We start from the raw sequence: 23,693 nt of genomic DNA on the forward strand, positions 1-23,693 counted from the left end.
TCTGGCCTGTGAATGCATGATAAGAACAAAAGAACTGAATGTGAAGGAGATCTCCTACTTGAAATCCAGGCCAGGTATTTTGTCCTCGTGCCCACGTGAATTCTCCTGCAAACAAGTGCTTCATTGTTACCTTGAGCTGCCTGCTTCTTATACACACGTTTGTGTTTAAATTAGAAGCAGACTGTGGCAGGAACAATTATTTTTCATTAGTATGGTCTCTAGCAAGCCTCATCACCGCCAGTACCAGGCTGCCAGGAACGAATGGCAGTTGCAGCACTTCACGAGCCACGCGATTTCAGGCCCTGTATTTCGGACTAGCGGGGCTCGCTGACCTTTTGCGGGCTCTTCAAGCCCTGCGGGGCGCGGCGAGCTCCGTGCGAGCCGGGCGGGGCAGGCTCGGCAGCCGCGGCTCCCGCCAGGGCCGCCCCGCCGGGGCAGCGCAGGGCCGTGACCTCAAGCGCCCGGCCCAGGCCAGCTCGTGCTCTCCGGTTCACTGAAACCCTGTCGGCTTTAAAGTTAATAATTCACCACTCGCTTTCCATTTTTGAACAAGGTCTTTATTTGCGTGGTTCAAGGTTTAACCAGCTTGTTAGCAACCGCTTTGAGATGCTGTCCCACAGTCCACGGGGAGGGGAAGGAACAGGGACATGAAACCGTGACCGTCACACGCATTTTGCGAAAAGGGGCGGAGGCCCCGCTGCCTCTCCCCCGCTACGCAAACCCGGTTTCTTCCGCTCCAGGACCCTCAGAGCCAGGGCAGCCGCGGGGCGGGGCAGGGGGACGCGCCGGGTGAGGGCCCGGCCCCTGAGGGGTTAACGGCGGCAAGATGGCGGCGCGCCGGCCCGCCCCTCTCCGCCCCCCGCGCGCGGGGCAGTGGCGCGCGGCGGGGCCCGCGGCTGTCGCGCGGTGATGAGTCACCGGCAGGCGCGCGGCGCGGGGGCGGCGGGCGCGCAGCGGGCGGCGAACATGGCCGGCGTTGCCGACGCCGCCGCCGCGCCGGGCGGCGGCGGGGAAGGGCGGCAGGACGGCGGCCGCGGGGAGCCGAAAACTCTCTGGGGGAGCAGCGAGCCGCGGCCGCCCGCCGCCGGCCCGGGGCAGCCGTCCCCGCAGCAGCGAACGGAGACGTTGGGCTTCTACGAGAGCGACCGGGGCAGGAGGAAGAAGCGGAGCCTCTCGGGTGAGGGGCGGCGGCGGCGGCGGGGCGAGTGGGCTCCTCCTCGCGGCAGCGGGGGCCCCGGGACAGGGTGGCCCCCACGGGGGACCGGGGCGGCCGTGGCGGTGTTGCCCGGGGCGGGTGGCTCTTGGCTGCGCCGCTGCCCGTGCGAACTTGGGCGAGCGACTTGAGAAAGTGCGCCGGGACCGGCCGGGCCCCGGGAACGCCGGGCGGCCCGCAGAGAGCTCTCGCTCAGCCCCTGCCCGTGGGTTCGGTCCGTGAAGTGGCCCCGTCGGTGCGATGGAGCCCGTCGCGTGGCCGGCTGTGTCCGGCTCTCCGCACGGGGCTGTTGGGGAAGGGGAGCGCGGGCGGACGGGTCCCCTGTCCTGTCACGCAGTTTGTCAACTGCTGCTGCTCTGGAGGTTTGTAAGCAGCACGGGCATCGTCCGTGGAGGTGTGCTGTGCCCTGAAGGTGGGACTCTGGCTGTCAGGCTCGACACCTGCTCGCTTCCAGCGGGCGCGGAGTGTGGCTGGAGCGGAGAGGGGCCGCTCAGACCGAGGCCCCGCGTTCCCGAGCCCCGCGGGCCGGGAGGCTGCGGTTCGCTCAACTTTCTTGCTGAAGTGCTAGAATGTTTCATCGTCTTACCAGTTCTTGTTACACACTCACAGCTGCTACTACAGTGGTCTTTGCCTCTGCTGCTGGCAGTGACGATGCCGTTAGAACTTTAAAGTAGTACGCGGATTATTAAAAGTTATTTAAAGTAAATTAAATATGCCAGCTGGGGATTTATAAGGAAAAATAAGGGGAAATGTCATGGCCTTTGCTATCAGTATGCAGCTATATTAACATTTAGATTTCAACTGGTTATTTCAGGTATCTACCAAGTAATTTTTTAAAATACCCTTGCCGTTTCTGTAAAAACTGTCAGTCACCATGTCAGGATTAATTTAATGTTGGTAAGGTTATAAATAACTATATTACCACTGTATTCTTAATTGATTGGCTTACCGAAAATCTGGAAAGTGTTTGAGGTGTTAAACTTTCAAGGCTTTCTCAGTCTTGGCTTGAATGTAATAACACAGGTCTTATAAAAAAAAGAAAAGAAAATAATGGGAATTAGAATTTAACTTTAGTAATGTGTCATCAGTAATTGAATGCTTCCCTTCGAGTTTGATGCGTGCAGTGTCTCTTTCCGATGTGTTATATCATCAGACATGCAGCATCATTGACTGCAGTTCTGTGGTGTTGATGAACACTACAGAATATAAAGGTGATGTAATTTTCATAGTTACAAAGGAATTAGCTTGATTGTAGTAGTATGAATTGCTTTGAGCTGAAAAAAAAAAAGAATGATCAAGATACAAACTGATGTGCCTGAAAAACAGCTGAACAAATAACTTTATAAAAAGGAGATTGTTACTGGAGGTGGTGGAGAATATTTAACTATGTTCATGCAATTGATTTGAAATTTTAAAATAGCTGAAAATGTTCGATGCTCTTTGAGGCTTCATGGCAAGAAAACATAAAAATGGGCTTCTTGATTGAGCAACTAAAAATTCTAACTCATCTAAGGGTAGCAATATGTTAAATAATAGAAGTAGGGGTTTCTTCACTTTGATGTAGCAGGACTAGTACTGTAAAGAGAAGTTGATTAGAGGAGAAGAAAATACTTTTTAAAATATTTTCTTGATTGATTAATTGGCATGCTTATGAAAGAGTTGTGTATTTAGGATTGACAGGAGTGAAGTGAGTGCCTGGAACTGCTGTATTTAGGATTAAATTTATTATTGTAGAATAGAAGCTTACTGAAGTGCAGTGCATTTCACATTTCCTGCATTTCAATTTTTCCTCTTCTTTCTGGTTAATGATTATCCTTTGTGCAGCTATGCACTGAAGTATAACTTAGCTAAATCATTATCTTCTTACCTTGAAGGAATTTGTGTCTTTTGTGTTTTTTGAAGATGCTTATGCTTTCCTGTCCTGAGGTGTGGAGGTAAATGAGCATACTGTAAGCACTAAGAGTATGAATCTGTCTGAACAGATTAAACTTGGGCCACAGTCTAAAACTTTGTGACTGCAAAAGAGGGGAATTTGAAGTAGGGAAGGAATTTGAAGTGGGAGGTAGAGTTTACTTTTAAAAGAAAATGCTGATGCTTTGATAGCAGAATTAAGCTGTTTTTCAAATGATTTATTACTTTGTTCTGCTTTGGTGTCTTGTGCTGTTCTTTTGGTTACTGTGTTTTTCCTACAGGGTCAGCCTCTAATCTGTTTCACAGCTGGCACAGAGCTGAGGCTGGTGCTGGGCGGCAGTAAGTGCTCAGAAGGGAGGTGGCTGAGTGACTGCGTGCTCCAGTGCATCCCCTGTCACTGGAGAGGTGATTTTGCAGTCACACTCTGGAGCTTGTGTATTGGTCAGCCTCAGTCATGAGGATTGATTATCCCTCAATATCTAGGGAATGAAAGTCTAAGGTGTTGAAAACTTAAAATAATTTGGTTTTCAGCAGTAGGCCTCCAAAATACTTTGCGTGAGATAAGGAGGGGTGGGAATAAATAGCTCATTAGCTAAAATCTTAGAATATCTGAAGTTGGCAGTGAAGTTGAAGTACCATGAGTTACCCCATGGTACTTGCCCATATGCATGTATTTACCCAGCAGGAAACTTGAATTGTTTGAGATTGCTGTATCTTTAAGTTAGAGAAGGTTTATTATTTGAGATGGAAGAAAATATACCTGGGCAGTTAACAGAGTAATTACATGGTGTGTTTATATGGTTTTACTTTCAAGTTTTTAAACATTGAAGAATTGGCCTAACCAAAAATGTTACAGGTGGTAGTGTTACAAAGGAAGACTCCAGAAAACAAGTTAACAAGAGGTCTGAGCAGTGATTTCACAGAATGAACTTTGATTGAAACTTTATATGTAAATATTAGTTTATTACTACCCATTAAGCAACATGTTTTTTGTTTTAAAATAAATGCCTTTAAGGCATTGAGTGGTTTTGGCCTGTTTACTAGAAGTGGATCAGCAATACATAGATCATCAAAATCACTGTCCAGTGACAAGCTCATACACAGGAAAATAGGTCAGTTCTCATCATTTAAAGAAAATCATTATTTATTAACAATACATAATTAACGGGTAGTTAGTGAGTTTTATAGCTGTGATCAGTATCAGCAACATGATAAATCACAATACCAGACATACAGAGAACATTAATGTACCACCACAAACTACAAGGTGCCTGTAATACCCACCCCCCCCACCCCCCGAGGTAATGTGGGCTGTAAGCACACCCTCTTTTGCTTCTTTTATATTTCTGCTTCAGCTGATTCCTTCTTTGCTTTAAAATTCTTTGTAATCTTCTGGCTACTGTGAAAGTCTTCATCTTCAATGTGATGACTATTGAGAAGGCATTGCCTCAGACAGTTTCAATTTGGGTGAATTCTTCATGCAAAGTGTCAATACTTGCACTTCGCTCTTCACAGCTAAGTTGTTTTACTAAGAATGTATATACAGCCTCTTCCTGCCCTGAAAAATGTACAGCATTCTATCATGCAAGGTTACTTCTCACTCCTCTACTCCCTAAGACTTTGGCTGATATTTGAATTTACTACTTGTGAATGTGTGCTTGTATCATAGTAAGTGTCTATAGTTTTTAATCTGTTTGTCCAAATAAATTATTTTCATCTTCTGGGTGTTGTGTGAACATTGAGAAGTTATGTTTTTAAATGCCAATAACCAGAGACATTGATCTTCATTGTAGTGTTCTGTCACTTCTGAAGTGTTACAAGGATGTGGTAATGTCAGACCTCATCTGTGAGTGTTGAAGCTTAAGTTCAACCTTCTTGTGCTGACAGCCTGAATTTCGTAATTATAATTTCATATATTATAAATTTTGTAAGACTCTTCTGTGCAAAGTCTTATTTAGAAGTGGTATGAGCTGCTTAAACACAGGCCAGTCAGCCTTCAGGTTATTTACATACAGCCATTAAAGCATAGGAGATCTGTACGTGCTTGATGGCTTTTTGGTTGTGAAAGACCTGGTCACCAAAGGTTCAGTGTGTTTGTACTGTTTGTGCACTGAATCGCTTGGGGTTGTGCATCTGCAAATGTTCTGCTGTTGCAGAAAGCTGTCCTTTAAAATAAAGAACAAGTTGCTAATGCTGCTGAGAGAGAAAATAGCTTTTAAGAAGTCAAAAATAGAGTTTAGTAAATTTAGGATGTCTGATAATACATTAAGGATTAGATTCACTCAGCATGTTGCATTTTATGTAGCAGCTTTCAGTAATGTTTTATAGAAGTGGGATGTCTGATTGCCTGGGAAAAGTAGCTTGTTTGTTGGGAGGCAGCAGGGGAATGAATGGGAGAGCACCGGACTTGCATCTACTGTAACTCCTTCCATGCAAAGTTATTTAACCATCAGCAGAAACCTTTGGGGATAAAGGCCATGCAAATGAAACATGTAGTAAGTAATAAGTAACAAAAGTATAGCAGCTTCTCACCCTCTGGAGGCCATGTCTGAAGTGACTTCTGCTTATGTGTGTTCCTGAATAGATCTTTCCTTGCTGAGATTCATCAGTGCTGAGCTAACAAGAGGTTATTTCCTTGAACACAATGAAGCAAAATACACAGAGCGGCGAGAGAGAGTGTACACATGCATGCGGATACCAAAAGAACTGGAAAAGGTGAAGTATGCTTTAACTTTTGATTCAATTTGGAGATGAAATCTGTTGAATTAAATTATTTAAAGAACTACTTATTTTAAAAACACTTTTGCTACAAAAACAAGGTGTAAACCTCTATAATGAGGTTTTTCAATGTTTTTCAATGTTACTAACTTAAACATTTTTGTGAAGGTTTTTTTTGCCTGTTTGCTTGTTGCTGCTGGCAACTCATGTTATTAGCAGAGACAAGTGCAAATGATGACAAATTAATTCAAATATAAAGATGTCACTGATCCTTAAACGAATAATCAAGCAAAATAAAACTTTCTACAGCAAAATGTAATTTTACATTATTTTTTTTTTTCAAAGATTTTTTCCAATGTAAAGTTCTTTGAGGATGGGAAGGTTTCAGTCTTATAAAAATATGGTGACAGATGAGTTTTTCTAAGGTTTTTAACTTAATTTTCATAGTCTTTTATTTTACTTCTTGCCACTGTTTTCCACATCTCCGCTCTCTGTCCCAGTGTTATGGCCCTTCCTGAGGGATTCTTGCCACTTCCTTTATGTCAGCTTAGATATTCTTCTGGCCCTGCAGTGAGCCAAGGTTTTGTTCTGGCTTAACCATGTTGATTTGGGAGCAGCAGCAGCAGCAGTATGCTCAGGATTGATGAGTAAGGCAACATCAGTTAATAAGGTTTGGCTAGGCTGCAGTATAATGATAACATTAACACTACTGAAATTCCCAAAATCTCTAGGGATGAAGTTACATAGGGCTAAATCATTCTAATTTAGACTGAAGGAAGAAGCTTGTTTTGCTCTTCTCCCACTTCAGTCTCCTGCTTTATGCATACTGCCTGTTTTGCATGAGCTGTGGTGCTTGTTGGACCGTTCCAGGAGTTCAATCCACTCATAATTCGGCAGTGAATGTTTTACTTTCCTTGCTCTGTTTGCTCTGTGCTAGAATAGTGAACTGATTTGCTCAGCCAATATTCTTGAGAATCCAGAGTCTACACAAGGACAGAAGGAGAGCTTTATAACTAAAGATGAAAGAGCAGTGGAGGAGGGAGGAAGGGTGGGCAGGATTCCCTTGGTCAGTAGTGCTTGTATTCCCCCTTCAGTATCATTAAATTCATCCTTCAGCCATGATGAGGCCTAGCTTTACCAAGTTAAATTTCCAGTCAGTTACTGCAGAAAATCTCAGAATGAATGAGATTGGGATGGACCCATGGAGTAGTCCATGCCCTTGCCTAAAGCTGTGTAACCTACAACAGGTTATTCAGGGTTGAAGGCTTTGAACATCTCCAGGAATGGTGTCTTCACATTGTCAGTGTTTACCCATTCCAGTTTATGATAGAATATTCCCCTTATGGCAGAGACTCAGTTCAATGATACAGCATTTCTACGTCATCTCCATTTTTAATTATGTAGATTATTACATGCCATTTCCAAGGCACAGAAATTATTCTAAAGAATTGTCACTATAGCTTTTCAATAAAACTTTTGGTGTGTCCAGCAGTCTTTTTATAAATAAGATTAATGCTGTAAGTGGTGCAACTGATGGGTTTTGCATGGTAAATCAAACTTCAGTCAGTGCTTTGAATATGAAATATTATGAAACTGAACAGTAAAGAGATTTTAAAAATGACAGTTATCTTTTTACAGTGAGATTATGAAATAGCTTTTTAGTTCTTTGCATTGGCTTAGTCCATGTTAGTATACATACTAACTATATAAAATTGAGCCCATAGAAATCAACTAGTCTACAGATCATCACCTGTTGCAGAAACTGCTTGCCGACATGATACAACAATCCACTTACTTGAAATAAAGCATGTGAGACACTAGTAAAGGAAGAGAAGAATTTTCTTGATGGCTTGTTTTTTTAGTACCTAGTAGTATAATTACAGAATAAGAATGAAAACTATAATCAGATAGAGTGAGAATAAATTGGAATAAATTTATCAAAGCCTAATCTTGGGCGATATTACTTAATAGGCACTTGTTTAATATCCACAGTTTTAAACAGGAGTGTAATGTTCAAAGGGTAGTATTTTTGTTGTTGTTCTGAGTACCTCTTTTTATTTAGAGAAGCTAGATAATTTACCATGTAAGTGCTACTTCCATTCAGGCATTTTGTGTAGTTTCAGTGGGAGCTTCTCATTGTAGTAGGTTACTTATTCTAAATAAGGTCGTCTGGTAGTCTCTATTCCTGCCATCTTAAGGGAACAGTTTTCATTTGATCTCAAAATTAAACTTTGTGCTCCTGTATTAAATTATAGTTATGATGATTGAAAAGCTCTGTAGGCTTTTCTGTTAGTTCCTTAATATCTGGAATGGATCAGCAAAAATAATGTTTACAGAAAGGAGTGGAAGGTTCAACACTGATTATATTTAATCGAGTGTCTGTAGTAAAAACATTGGAAAAATGAGGATGTTAAACAATAATTGCAAATATTAATGCAACCTTATAGAAGGTGAAAATATGTCCTTGCACTCAGGTGGAGAAAAAGTCTGTCTAAATCTAAAAGAAAAAAGTAGTGTTGTTTTTGAGATTATAAAGATGTCCTCAAAGAACACAAGAAAAATGACAGGCTATCTTTCTGTTTTGTTTGGGTTAAGGAGTTTAAAAATACTAAGTGTTCAGTTCTGGTCATCTTCAATGCTTGAATATTCAACATGTAGTTTAAAAGTTATTTTAAAAGAACTAAATAGCTTAATGTCATATTAAAGCAGTGCATAAATTTATCCACAGTTTATGTAACCACTGCTCCTGATAACTTTGAAAAATAACTCAAAATGCTGACATTTTAGAAAATGGCAATAGAGGTGAATGAGTAACTATCAGGAAAGAGACGTTAACATCATGATGGTATTGAAGTATTCTACCACTGTAGAATTGGTTGAAGTAATATTATAAAAGAAAATAAAAACTCAGGGATGATCATAGTGCCTAAGTCAGTTGACTTACGTGGCTTGTGGAGAGTTGGAGTGCAGTCTGTAGGATTGCTTTTGAAGTTACAAGAATGGATGAGGTGTAAGAGTGCTCACTGGACATGGGACTGGCCATTGCACAAGCTAATGAAGAAGGTACTCTGAAAGGCAAAGGGACTGTGAGAGATAAAAGTAATTTGCTTGTACTTTGCTTTACACCCTCACCCCAGTATCTTCCTTTCCCATCAGCGGTACATACAACTTTCACATGTAAATGCATATCTGACATGGATATCTAGGTCTGCTTAGATGTTGCTAGTCTTAATTGTGTAGCCAGTTAAGCTGGCTTCTATGGGATTATCCTTGCAGAAAAAAAAACCTAGCTTATGGTCTGACAGAAGCATAAAAGCATGTTTCTAGATTTACATTTAGATAGAACACAGAATCATTTAAAGAGCAGATAAAGGAGGAATGTCATACTTTGGGATTGTAGAATTTATGTAAAGTTTAATTATCATAGAGTTGCTTGGCTTGTAGCCACAATGAATGGCTTTAATGTTTGTGCAAATTAAGGATAAGACATTTAAACTGAGAGCACAACTGGAAGTTTACCTGTTTGTATGTTACATTCTTTGTGTGGAAAAGGTGGTTATTCTCTGAAGGAGATCAACCACAGCTGTAATTTGCTGTACAATAGAAAATTTACAAGGTAACAGAAAACTTTTTGGGGGGAGGAAATAATGTTGAAAAAGGAGGTGGGAAGAAAATGGTTGCGCACACTTATGCACAGCTCTGTGGGCTTTTCCCCTAAGGTTAAAATATGAACTTTGGTAACCTTACGGGAGAGTCCCCATTGGAAAATGAGCTACAGTTATATTCAGCTGCAGTTCATATATTAAATAAAGACTAAGTTCAGTGAGCTGTGAAAGTCTACAAAAGCCTTCACTGCTTGGACCTTGTGGTGCAGAATTTTTGCTGAATAGTCTTCAAATGCATAGCATGTTAATTTTTTTTACAGTTCAGCTGATTGAACAAGTGAGAATATTGTGCTTATTTGGTTAATTAGTCTTAGAAAGAATCATGTTATGAAATATACATTACATAAAACTTTTGTGAATTTTATAAACTACTAACGTACTTCTGTTTATTTTTGTAATTTAGTTGATGTTTTTTGGAATCTTTTTGTGCCTGGATGCTTTTCTGTATGTGTTCACCCTGCTTCCTTTGAGAGTTTTTCTGGCCATGTTCCGGTTCATCACTTTGCCTTGCTATGGCTTACGGTAAGTTGATTCAAGAGAAAGGTGCTGCTACCCTTAAATAATATTTCACCGTTTATGTGTGTGCTTCATTTTATGGGCTTTCAGTGCTGTTTGAACTACTAATGACTTCTTCCACTGTAAAATAGAAGTCTCAGTCTAAACTAGCCAAAGTAAAGGGGTGTGTGTGACCTTTAAGCTTTACCAGCAGTCACTAACTGTCATCATTGCTTCCTTCAGACACAACAGTTTGATAACAGCACCACTTAAGCATATTCAGGTTAGTAAAGGAGAGAGATGTCACCTTACCTTATAGTTTTGTTCTTTTATCTAACATCTATATGAACATTTTTTTTTTTAATTTCTTAGACTTGGCTCATGTCTTTTGATAGGTTTTGATATCAAAATAGAAATTGTTTTTTAATAGTGAAAAATTCCTTATTTTCGTGGAAAACTTTGCTGAAGAGATCCCTGAGTAAAATGTGTTCTTTTCTTTCCTCTGAAGAATCCTAGATCAATGCCTTGATTTTTTGTTCATATCAATACTAAGAAGTTGCTAATACATAAAATTTTTAGTTTTTCTGGCATAGGCATCAAAAAATGGATAGAATTAATCTCCTTCATAAAACCTGCTACTTCATGGTAAAGTTGGTTGTGTAGGCCTTAAGTGTAGCCTAAAATAAAAGGAGCATTTGTATTGATGTAATATTTTTTCTTGAATAAATAAAGACTTCAGGATTTTTATTCTGAATTTTCCAAAACTTGAAGTTGATTCATGGTTACTGATTTTATTTTAATTTTTTAATCAAATTGTTTGTATTTGCATTATCAATATTGTCTTTTAGATATAAAGGTCTTTTATATGCATAGTTTAGAAATGTATGTTCTGATTACAGCAAATGCAAAAAAATAATATTGTAATATATAGTCTGCAGTTGAAATGTTTGTATTTGGTAATGTTAAACATAGGCACTAGATGGCAGTCTCTTATGTTTTATTGTGCTGTTAATTTTGAACTGAACTTCAGACTTACTAGGTCAAGAAAGTTTTCTTAGCAGTGTAAAAATGACAGTTATTTGGTTTTAGCCTGATGACAAGGCAAATTATGTGCCTATTTGAAGATATCTATATAGATGCTATTAGTAAATTCAGGTAAATGTAATGGAGTTCAACATATCATTTGAATCTTACTTTTTCTGTTTAAAAATGTTCTTCCTTGTTTATAAACTCAGCTTTGCTTTTGGCAAAAAACAATTCTGCTCTTCTGGAATTACAATTAAAGATTTCAAAGGCCAGTTGCTGGTTTAGGTTGTTGTTCAATATGCTGACAAAAGTGACATTTGAAGCACCAAATGCACTCACATGTATGTGATATGTTTATATATGCATACATGCACCTGCAATGTAGTCTGCTTGCTTGACAGTATTTTGTGTGTAAGGCACAATAGAAGCTGGTTTAATCTGTTGAACTTGACTGTGTTAAAGTGTTATCAAGTAAGATGCTGTGAAACTGAGATTATTTTGAGTGAAGAAGTCTTTGTAACAACTCTTGAAGCAATTTCTTCACAATTTCTTCCAATGTATTTGGAATTTAGTTTGCTACTTGTTCAGAGGCTTTGTCTAATTCATTCATGTTCTAAAGTTTGTGGCTTTTTACTGAAAGTTTTACAACTCATGTCTATAGTATGTAATAGAACTTCTTCAGATGTAATAATTCGTATTTCCCAGTATTCAGAGCCTGCACTTTGAATTTTTGGGGGTTTTCTTGTTTTTTGTAGTTATGCTGGTTTTATTTGTTGCAGCAAAAAATATTTGTGATTTTCTTCCAGCTCAGGAAATACATTTTTATATATTTGTAACAAAATAGAATTGAATAGGTAAAGCACATTTGCAATTACAAAAGGTACTTACAAAGCAGGTGGCTGTTTATCTTCTGGCTTGCTCTTCCTTGCAAATATCAAATAAATGTTGACTAGCTGTTGCTTGAACCTGCCACATCATATTCCATTCTGTGTAGTAAATAAAAGTGCTCCTCCCTTCATCTTGACTTTTCTCTCAACATCGCAGTGAAGTAATTGAGCAGTGAGTGTTCTGTTTCTCTTCCAGTTTACTCTTCAGTTTATTTATGTCCTCATAATTCTATCTTCTCTTTTCAGTGTAGGGAAAGATTGTATTACCCATTATTTTTATTAAAACAATAAAACCACATTCCATATAAATGGGCTAATTCCTGTCTATGATATATTATGGAAATTGCTTAAATACAGGGGAAGTGGTTTATAACTTCTTTCACATGTTGTAATAATTCATTTTACGGAGTTCTGAAAGGAAACAAAGAATAATGTATCTTAAAGAAAATAATTTCCTTTTTCTGCCTAGACAGTGTAAGCACTTCAATTTGACTTCTGTCTTCCTTCCTCATCACTTGATCTTTCCTTTGAGCAAATTTAGTTCTTGTCAGAGCTATATTGGTCTTTTTTGTCAGAGCTATATTAGTCCTGACAAATCAATCTCTTTAAAAGCTTCAAGAACTTCAGTCAGAAGAATCCAAGATTCTATCATTGAGTGAACTAAACTGCTTTGTTTAATTACTGAGATCAAACCGGCAAAGGCCGAATCATCGCATGGTGGTAGTTTTGTCAGGTCCAGCTTCATTAGTCTATAAGTATATAAGTGGCAGGGTGCTTTTAAAAATTTAACAAGCACTTTACAAAATTAAATTACATCTTTTGAAATTAGAAAAAAATCAGCTCTACTGTATTTTCTTTTGAGACAAGAAAAGAACATTCCTAAATTATTATCTTTGAATCTTGTAGGCTATTCTCACTTTATTAAACGTTCTTTGACAATATAAAAGGTTCATTGTTCCAGCGAAGTATATGCCAAGGTAGACAGAGAAGTGGACCTGGTGGAGTTCTGTTTGAATTAGAGTCCTTGGTGACAGGCTCCTAACACTAACTCTACCCAAAGTTGAAAGGTACAGTTTCATTTTACAATTCAGACAATTTTTTTTATCAATACCTCAGACCCAGAGATTCTGGGTAGATTAATACTGCTGCCTGTTTTGAAGCTCTTTCATAGAGCTAACTTATTTTTCTTGAAAATATGTTGTATGCCAATAAAAGGTGATACGGGAATGTGGAAAAGCTCTTCTGTATTATTTGTAAAGCTCCCTAATATGAAAGCTAAAATTGCGTGTTAGTGAAACTCTGATAAGATTCCCAATTTAATTATGTTTGAAGGCATTTTCCATCATCTCCCCAAAGCAAGAAAGGATTTATGAGGGAAAGTAAGGGTTTTTCTCCAAATTCTAGTTTTCTCAAGAAAATACAGGAGCAGATTATGTATTTTCTTACATGTAAAGATAGATTGACAAAACCTTTACAAGAGACCTCTCAAACACACCTCATGTGCTGGGGTTCCCCACCCCCTACTGCCAGGAGTGGGTCCAGGGATGAGGGCATCACCTGGATGATGGAATCCCAAAAAAATCCTGCTTTGTGTGAGCAGCACCCACCACCCCTCACATGCCCCAGCTCCTCCAGTGCCTCAGACCGGAGCTGAATCCCACCAGGAACTAGAGCACGGTGCCACTGACACCACAGCTGTGGGTCCAATCCCTGCGCAGGCTATTTATTTAAGAGTTGGGCTTAATGATCCTTGTGGGTCCCTTCCAACTCAGAATATTCTGTGAATTCTTCCATGTGGAAGTAGATATAGATAGATGATAAATACCTGTTCTGTATTTTTCTTTTACTTTGCTCTCTGAAATAAGTGAATTTAGGTCTTGTCAGCAATAACATGAATAACTTCAACTATATTGTATGTACATCTTAAAATTCCCATTGGCCTCCTGTGAATTCACAGATTCATGTTTTTCAGTAGGAAATAAATAGAACAGTGTGATTCCAAGAAAGAAACTATTGAAATAAAGCATATCTGGAAGAATAAAACAAACAAATACAGTGGCATTCTTCTTGTGGACATTATTTGTTCGTATTAAATAAACTATTTATTTAGGCTATTAAATAAATTTGAACCTCTGTTATACACTTACTCCCAAGCCTTTTTTTTTTTTTTTTCTCTGAGGAATTTAGCTATGAAATCCATAAATTTCCTGTTGTCACCTGGAGTTCATTTAGAAGTTGTGCATCTTGCCCACCAAAATGTGTAGCTTTCTACCAACCAAAAAAGGAAGATGCATTTGGTTTTTTTTTTAGTATACTCTCAGATCAAGTACTCCTTTCTCCTTTCCATAACAGTGCATAGTGTAGCAACATTACAACCTTCTCTTTCTTTCTTTCTTGTAAATCAGACCGAAGGGAAGAGCACTTTCACTTCCTTTATAGGATGGAATGTGGTGTCACAGGGATTCCTCTTTGGTGAGTAAATCCTGATTTTCTTTTTCCTTCTGTGCTCTCAGCCAGATTCACACACCTACAGGTAATCAGTAAAAAGGCTGGTTACAAATGAGTGGTATAGCTAAATTAACCAACATAGCTCAAAAGAGAAACCAACACTTAGTTTTAATAACAAACACATGAAATTGATTCAGTGCTATATGTGGTAGGTGTATTTTTTTATGTAACTTTACATCATTGTGAAAATAAGTTATCTTAGATTTAAAGCATTTTTCACATAGAGACTGTAGACCAATTTGGCCCAGTTTAAAAAATGGTATCTTGGAAAAGCTATAGCCCCTGCTGTACTTCAGTTTATAGTGCCTTAAGCTTTTTGAGGTGTCTTCTATGCTTCACTCAGGTTCATAGCTATATTTTTGTGTGTACTTAAAGCAGGTTTTTTTTGTAATGCTTAACCTCAATCTTAGGAAGTTCAGAAAGTTCATTGCCAGGTGTCTTAGTATTAAACTTATAGATAATTCAATGCATAATAAAGTACAGCACTCTAGCATATGTTAACTATCCTCAGTTATATTTCATTCTGTTATTTAAAAAAATAAAAGCTTAATGAAAGCTTATTCTAGTTGTCACTTATTTGAAACCTCATTTTTTTTTTGTTTTGTTTTTGTTTTTTGTTTTGTTTTTTTTTGTTTTGTTTTTTTGAGACAGCTCTCATCGGGGCCTAACAGCAAGGTTGGTTTTGTTTCATTCTTAGCATGGTCTCGTGCTGTATTGTGTGCATGTAGAGGCTTTTGTTTGAGAAATGCAATGCCACCTAATCTTGGCAAGCTTGGCTCTCAGTTTCTTAGAATTCCACATTTGGGACATATTTTTCTTATCAGTCTGTATAATCACAATTTTACATCAGTGAAGTCCTGCATACTGTATGGTGTACCACTTCTTAAAATCTCAAACTGGAAATTAGATTTCCTCAAAATAGCTTCTTTTCCTGAAGCTAAACTTGAGCATTATTGTAGGAAAATATTTCCAATAGATCACATAGTCCGTTTAAAAAAATTTTAGTGTGTACTTATGTGGGCAAGTATACCCTTCAGACAACCTCACTTGGATTTTATTTTCCCTTACATCTTTACTTATGCTAACAGGAAAATATACCCTTATGTGTTAATGTAATATTTTTTGTTAGTGCTTAATGTAAAATTGGAAATTTATGACACCACAGTTCTTTTATGAAGGATATATTGAAGAATTGAGAGTTAGGTAAAAACTACACATAAAACAAAACACCGTTGTTCAGTTTCCGTGCAAGTATCTTTGATGTAAAATGGAGAAAGCAAAGATACCTAAACAAAACTTTAACTAGACCACCATATCAACAACTGAAATATATTATTATAAACCTCAATGGTTGCCTTTTTGAAAATGTTAGCATTGATAATACATAATAGCATAGTACAGTTAGAAGAGGTTTGCTGTAAAATACATGGTTAAACTGGTAACATGCTAAAAGACTTCTTCAGTGCATTATTAGCTGAACAATAAACCCAAATAAAAAGGATATTTTAAGTGTCAGCATTTATAGAAATATTACTCTTACAAAAAACTTTAAAATATACATATGTGTTTGTTATTAAGATGAAAATATCAATCTAAAACATTTTTACAATGACTGTATTCATATCTTTAAATTGCTGTATATATGACATCAGTATTGGAAATTTTGTATGTGATGACTTCATAGGAGTAATTGTTTAGAGTAATCTGAATTATTTGGATGAGACTAAATAGTCTAAACTAAAGGAACCAATTAAAATCCAGTGAATTATATCAATAAACAAGAAAAAATATTGAATGCCTGTTGATTAAAAAAAAAAAATAACAAAACAATCAAAACCCAAACAACTCTAAAAGATGATTGGAAAACCATATGTAATCAGATTATTGAAGAATTGAGGAGCACCAGGAGGCCTGTAAGACAAAAATAATCATATGATATCATGTGACAGTCTGTGCAGTTAAGTTTAAAATAATATATTCAGAGTGCATTTGAGTTGGATGCCAAAGTAATTAAGTACTCAGACAAGTGTATTTGTCTGCAGATTACACAATGTAGTGAAAGCATTGTTCATTTTGTAGTGTCAGTTGATGAAAAGCATACCAGAAACAACCGTAGTGAGACTTCTTTTATATAGCAAGAACAAATTTCTCTTTGTTCAGGTTGCATTTCATGTTCCAAATGGTTTAACTACTTTAAATTCAGTAAGCAAATCTTATTAAAATACCTGACACACCAGTCTTGGTTTTCTTGGAAATCACTTGCTTAAGCAATCTTGTGCATTAGCTACTTGTGATTTTGAACATATTAAAGACAAATATTGGTGATTTATTTTTAATAACGCTCTACTTGATGCTGAGTAACTTCAGTTGTACTGCTGTTGGAACAAAAATTAGTTTGGTGGGGTAGATACCAATGCTTTGCTTCTTTAATTTATTAAAGAGGAAGTACTGTGAAATACATCATGCTGTTCAGTAGCAAACATTAAGGATCAATAGTGTGACCACCTGTTAGTCATAGCCCCTGTGGATGATGGAACCTAATGCTTTTCAGCCAGTAGATGGAGACAGAAGTCTTACTACTTCATAAAATGTGGATCATGGCATTTTGACTATGATGCTAAATAGAAATACCTTGAAAATTACAGACAGATAACTAGTTCAACTAGTTCCTTAAACTTTCACTTGAGTTTGCTTAAGATGAGCACTGGTTTTCACACTAGATTTTTCTTCATTGGGTAGGTGTTTTATGTAGATTGTGATATAAGTTTGACTTGATTTTGTAACAGAGGGGATTTTTTACAAGTGCCACAAGTTATCTTGAAAAAAAAATTGTTGTTTTTCCTAAAACTTACCCAAGTTTGTGGGTAGCCAGTATATTTGGTAACATTCTAGTTTGATAGTATTTAAATTTAATTATATAGAATATCAAAGTAAGTCTTCTAACTATTTGTGAGGCAATTTGCTTGCTTTTAGCTTTCCGAAGGGAGAGGACATACACAGATCCAATGGTTTTCTACACAGAGGAAAGGCTTGGATTTACACTTTCTAAATTTGTCTCATGGTTGACTAACCAAAAATTGGAAATTTTGAAGCATGAGTATTAACCCTTGTTTTTTATTGTGTTGTAAAAAGTAGGTTTTTTCTGTAACACTGATTTGCTCAGTTCCTGGTTGATGTCAGTCAGTGCATTGTGGAAATTTTGCCATAGTTTGACTTTCAGCTGCTTTAAATACTGCAGGATAAGCATTGAGCGTGGCATGCTTCTGCTTTTTTAACAACTGACTGGGCTGAAACAGAAGCATGCTGAGGTGGAATAGTGAGGTATAGTAGTATGTCTTGCACATCACTTTATGTTAAAATGAATAATAAGCTTGTATATCCCCTCCAGTATGGATTTCTGTGTTTATGGTATTTTGAGAAGGAAGGCTTTGTTTCAGTGGAGATTTTCTGTCAATTAGTAGATATAATGATAAATATCCCAAAGGCTGAGGAGTTTGAACATCTTTGTTAAGTGCATGCCGTAGAATGGTGAAGTCTCTGTGTGTTTTTTTTTTCTGTATTGTCATAATTTGCCGGTTAGCATTACAGTCTGAGAGAGTTTATCTGTAAAGGAATGCTTGGATTTTCACTGAATTCATGCAGATTGAAGGATCATCTCATGTTTAAACATTTTGGTGTATTCAGCGCTAGTAATAGTAAAGCAATATTTTGATAGTAAAGCAAGATTTTACATAGTGGATATTGGAAAGAATGGATAAGTCTTACTCTTTAGTATTAAGATACTTGGCTGTTTGAAGAAGTTTTAAAATTTGATTCCTTGATAGTCTAGGCTATACAGCTAATGTGGGAACTTGAGACTTAGCATAATGAAACCACTTGTACAATTCTGTAAAGAGCATCTTAGAGGGCATAACTTGAAACAAAAAATCTTTGAAGTAGTAATGGGATGATCATAGAATCATTGAATGGTTTTGGTTGGAAGGGATCTTAAAGATCACCAGTTCCAGCCCCCTGCCGCGGGCAGGAATACATTCTACTAAACCAGGTTGCTCAAATAATGGCAGAAAATAATTCGGTGGAAAGATATAAATCATGTATCACAATAAGGTGCATTTGAAGGACAGTCCAGATGCTCTGGATCCTTTTATTTACTAGTTTAAGGTGTGAAAATTGCAAGGTAAATTATATTCAGCTAAATTTTGAAACCATGTAACATTATTTCTGGAATCTGGTAGGATATTAGAGGAACTATATCTTGGACAAAGGCTCTCATGATACCGTCTTTCAAAAGCAGAGTTCACTAAAGCCAGGCACATGTTAATATTTAACTCAGTTGTGCAGCATCACTGTATGCCTGGGATAGCTTTGAAGGAAAAGACTAACTGCTTTCTACAGAAAATTTCTACTGCCCACTGCTTTGTTACATTGCTGCCAGAATGACTGAAGCTGTATCATTGTAGTGCTCTTTAATTATTATTCTCATTTTGTCACTCATGAGAAAAAAGACCCATATGTAGTTTTCCTGTGAAATCTTCCTGTCTGTGTTCTGTCATACTTCATGCACAGCTGTAAAAATGTGAAGTGTTTGGAAGTGAGCTAAGCTGTTTCAGCTTCTCATATCTCCATTCAATGGTTTCTAAAGTTGTACGTTATCACATCAGCTCAGTAATGTCTGATTCTTAAAACTTGGGTCCCTACTTTCAAGTGAGATATTGAAATTACCAGCACTATTCTATGTTTTTCCTATTTGTTTTTTGGCTTTTTTGTAGTTGTCATAGCTTGACCAATGTGAGCTTTTAATTTTGTTTCTTTGAGATTCTGTAATGTGAGCTTTTAATTTTGTTTCTTTGAGATTCTGTAGTATTCATGATGTGCATGACTACAGCAGTATGAGTTTGGATATGATATTAACCACAAGGTCTGATTAGTTAGTGCTTAAGATGTCCTGAAAGTACTTTTCAGTGTTGGCATTGAGTGGTTACTGGAGACAATAAGTAAAAACACATATTGAGAAAAATGAATGCAGAATGCTGGGATGCTATGACAGGCATGAAATCGCATCAGCCTGTGTGTGTTTATATGTATTAAACAGCTTAATGCAAAGGACAGGAATGATTTGTGACAAATACAGATTGAACCGTGTGCCTGATTGTGTATTAAAACTGCAATGGTCAGATCTCACCGAACACTGACTACATCATTTCATTCCTGCAGGCTTTGCAGTTCTGTGTATTCACCAAAAGGTGACAAATCATGAGACTTAATCCATTTTCTTGATTTCCTTGTCTTTGTAGGAAGTAATTGTCCCTTTTCTATATTATATGCAGAACTACACCTCAAAATCCTTTTTTGAATGTTATTAACCAGAGCTTGAAAGATGATTCAATAACAATGCTTCTGTGGATTTATGGAGGAGACATGTTTAATCTCTCTCAATTGGAAACATGTAGACATTAGTGGTACACTGTAGATTACTTGTTTAGTCAATATGTAAGGGTCTTTTCTAGTGTACAATGAAAGAACAATGGAATATATTTTAAATGCTAGGATCTTCTTACTTTCTAGAAAGCAGTTTTCTGTAGTTAATCTTTGTAGTAATCCCTTGTACTGAGTAGATGGTTGAGATGCTGGCAGCTCTTCTATCATCAAACTGAGGAAATTGAAACTGTGAGGATATTTTTGTGACTAAGATGTTGTGGTTTAGTCCCAGCTGGCAACTAAGTACCACGCAGCCACTCACTCACTCCTTCCATCTTCCACCCATGGGGAAGGGAATTTGAAAGTTATGGTAAAGCTCATGGGTTGAGATAAGAACAATTTAATAATTGAAACAAAATATGCTAATAATACAAAATACGATAATAATAATAGTAGTGAAAAGGAGAAGGAGAGAATCTAACAGAACCCTAAGAGAAACAAGTAACAAAGTTGTCCACCAGCCAGTCCCTGAAAAGTGATAGACCCATTCTGGGTAACTCTCCCAGTTTATATACTGGGTGTGATGCTCTGTGGTGTGGAATATTCCTTTGGCCAGTTTGGGACATGCTGTCCTAGCTATACTCTGTGCCAGCCTTCTGTGCAGCTCCTCACTAGCAGAGCAAGAGACACTGAAAAATCCTTCACTCAGGGTAAACACTTCTTAGCAACAACTAAAACATTCAGTGTGTTATTATCATTCTTACACTAAATCCAAAAAAACAGCTACTAAAAATAAAAGGCATTCTGTCCCAGCCCAAACCAAGACACTTGTTCTGAATTTGTCGGAGCATTACTGTTGTTTGTGCTTCTCATGTGAATGAGAAGCACAAGAAGTAATGTAGAACTTTGAACAGACCATTGATGGATTGTATTTTTAATTAAAACAGACAGAAACAGACAGAAAAATACTGTTTATTGCGTTTTTTCCCTAGACATACTGACAGACTACTGAGAAAATAAACCAAGTCACCTCTTGAGATGTAGGACAAGAGGACTTCAAGTTATGCCAGGGGAGGTTTGGATTGGATATTAGGAAAAATTTCTTGACCAAAATAATTGTAAAACAATGGAACAGGCTGCTGCTCAGGGGAGTGGTGGAATCACCATCCCTGGAGGTACTTAAAAGATGCATAGACTATGGTTTAATGATGGACTTCGCAGTGATAAGTGACCAGGTGGACTTGATTATCTGAAAGGCCTTTTCCAACCTAAATCATTCTGAAATTCTCTAAAAATATTATTTGAATGGGATCTGTTCTACAAAAGTTTAATTCCTGTAAAGCCACAGCAATCAAGAGTAGTTTATCTGACTCTTTATGACAGCTTTTGAATTGAATTTCAGTGATAATCAAGTTTGTTCTGTACACAGCACATTGTCAAAATCTTTTATAGGCTGCAAGTTTGTATGCAACTTCATACAGAGTTAGTCTCTTAAGACAGTTTTCAGAGTTGAGACCACCTTTAGAAGAGCAGCTGTGCTCCTGGTTTTATGTAGTCTCTTCTCAGAATTTGTAGTCCCCTGTCATGGTTGCTGTGTGCATTTACATTGGCTTCTCCTGAGTTGATTTTACTTGAGTGTAGTCAGATGAACATCAACACAAACAGAAGAGTGATGGAGTTACCATGACAGAACATCTGCAGCTTGTGACTGGTGGTTGAGTGTCTTTGATGCTACTTGTAAGCCAGAAAACCTTTGACGTGATATTCTCAGTCTGTATTGGCTTGTGGCCATGAAAGCATTTTCCTTAGACAATCTTTCTGGACTGCTTCAGAAGCTTCATAAACAGATTCTACTCACTAGTGCATTTCAGTAAGAGACCATCCTATTGTTAAAACTGGTACCATAACAAACTTTTAAGAGACTGTGAATGAGATTTTCAAGTGGGTGTCTCTTTTGTTCATCAGGTTTTCTCTACCAGGTACTCACTACTTCTCTAATGATAAGATAGATGGAAGAATGAAGATGCTGATATTCTGAGTAATAAATTCAGATTCTCTTTTTCATGTGTTAAGGCCTGGCATTACTGTTGTGGCATAATAGTACCTTTATGACTGTATCCCAGTCTGTATTTCAGAGTTTAAGTGTTGGCTGGGAAACTTGTACAGAAATGACTGAATGCACTTCCAAAATGGAAGTAGATTGGAGAAAAAGGAATATGCTGTTACTCAGCATATGAACAGTAATCGTAATCATGGGCTTGTTTAAGTCTTGTAAATATTTCAATATATACTATTATATTTTAATAACTATAATAATTTAAGTCAGATGTAATTAAATAAGGCAGTAAATTTTCAAAGTGTGATTTTACAGGTTGGGGGTTGCGTTTTTTTGTGTGTCATGCAAAGACAGTCATAGGCTTTTTAGACAGTGAGCAAAAGGTACACATTCAGTTTTCTTTAATTTTTTCAGTTGGTGTTTGCAGTTAAATGTCAGTTTGGGGGCTGAGGAAAGGAAGAAAATTCACTGAGGCATTTTGTCAAGGACTTAGGCTGAAATAAGATATGGTGTGAAGATTGTTTGTTATTGGAGGACTTCTGAAAGCAAGAAAATGTCTCTTAGGGAGAGAAAGCCCATGGAAGCAGTTCTGGTATGCTGGACAGGTTGAATTTTTTTATTTAGAATGTAATTGTTTTTAATACAGTTTATGCAGTAAAAACTATATCATAAAAGGAGCAGTTGCTCTCTGTTCAAAGTGCAATAGTGTAAATCTGAGAGTTCTGGGAACTTTCTTGCTCATACTCCCAGCAAGAGCATGACCTATATGCCCTTTGTGGAATGTCATTGTGTGGTTCCAGGAGTGATATAATGCATGAATGTTCTTTTCAGGGCAATTTTCTTTTGAATGGAAGACAGCAAAGAAACCGAAATAATAACACTCCAGGTGTGATTTAAATAGAATGAGTGAGGTAGCAGGGATTTTAGACTTCTCTGCAGGGTCTGTAGAACTACTCCAGAGGTCATAAGTAACTGTTTGGATGTTTTTTACAAATGATACAAGATAACTCTTAATTTTTTTTCTAAATGTGTTATCTGTTCATGGGAACATTGCCTAATCACTGGATGACCTACTGATTTAAGAATGCAGAAGCTGAAAATTCATGACTTGAATTCTGCTAATTGCTTGCGACTCTGTGAAACATTAATTTCTGTAAAAGCATTTCAGTGTATTTAAACAATTAAATATATTTAATAAAAAATATTTCCTCCTTCTTTATATTTAATTATCAACCTTTTGATGTAATTCAAAGGCTTTTTAACTGCTTTGCCTCCCATTAATACTAAACTAAATAAATAGACAAGTGAACACGGCCTTGCAATTTCACTATGCTTATGTATACTGTTGTGGCAATTGAGATAAAGATATTTTCTTCCTGTAGTTTTACTAGGAAGAAATTGTGTAATGATTCCTTTAGTCTCCTGGGTTACTCATGGAAAACTTCAGCATTTGGTTCACAATCAACCTCCAGCTCTGATGTCAAATTGTTTGCATTTACTGCTGCAGAGCTTAGAGCTAAATGAAGATACAGAATTTACAACCTGTTCCTCAGCATCTGGTTCATTGTACTGAAATTGAAGATGACTGCTTCATATCTTTTTGATCATAATGAATACAATTTTTGTACCTGAGGAAGTCAAAATCATAGAATTGTGTGGAAGTGGGAAGGTAAATTAGAAACAAAGGGCATGCATACAGAAGGTTATTAAAAAGTGGGAACTCTTAACAAATATAGTGTTTTAATTACAGGGATGTGGCTAGTAAGAAACTGTGATCCTGTTTGTTTGTGAGTGTG

The 23,693-nt window shown here is 37.6% G+C and overlaps 1 protein-coding gene across 3 annotated transcripts in view; it reads left to right on the plus strand.

Annotated features, from left to right (window-relative positions):
• Positions 1-966: 966 nt before the first annotated feature.
• The window catches only part of TAPT1 (transmembrane anterior posterior transformation 1), a 49,653-nt gene continuing 26,926 nt past the window's right edge, over positions 967-23,693 (plus strand). The window contains exons 1-4 of one of the 3 annotated variants that reach the window (XM_053975784.1): positions 967-1,177; positions 5,709-5,839; positions 9,911-10,029; positions 15,075-15,098. In XM_053975784.1, the coding sequence (XP_053831759.1) occupies positions 967-1,177; positions 5,709-5,839; positions 9,911-10,029; positions 15,075-15,098 (485 nt within the window). Of the gene's footprint in view, positions 1,178-5,708; positions 5,840-9,910; positions 10,030-14,320; positions 14,388-15,074; positions 15,099-23,693 lie in introns of those variants that run through there. The other 2 variants (XM_053975785.1, XM_053975786.1) reach the window with 2 other exon arrangements.

This window comes from Vidua macroura, chromosome 4 (genome assembly GCF_024509145.1).
Source record: "Vidua macroura isolate BioBank_ID:100142 chromosome 4, ASM2450914v1, whole genome shotgun sequence".
Classification (NCBI taxonomy): domain Eukaryota; kingdom Metazoa; phylum Chordata; class Aves; order Passeriformes; family Viduidae; genus Vidua; species Vidua macroura.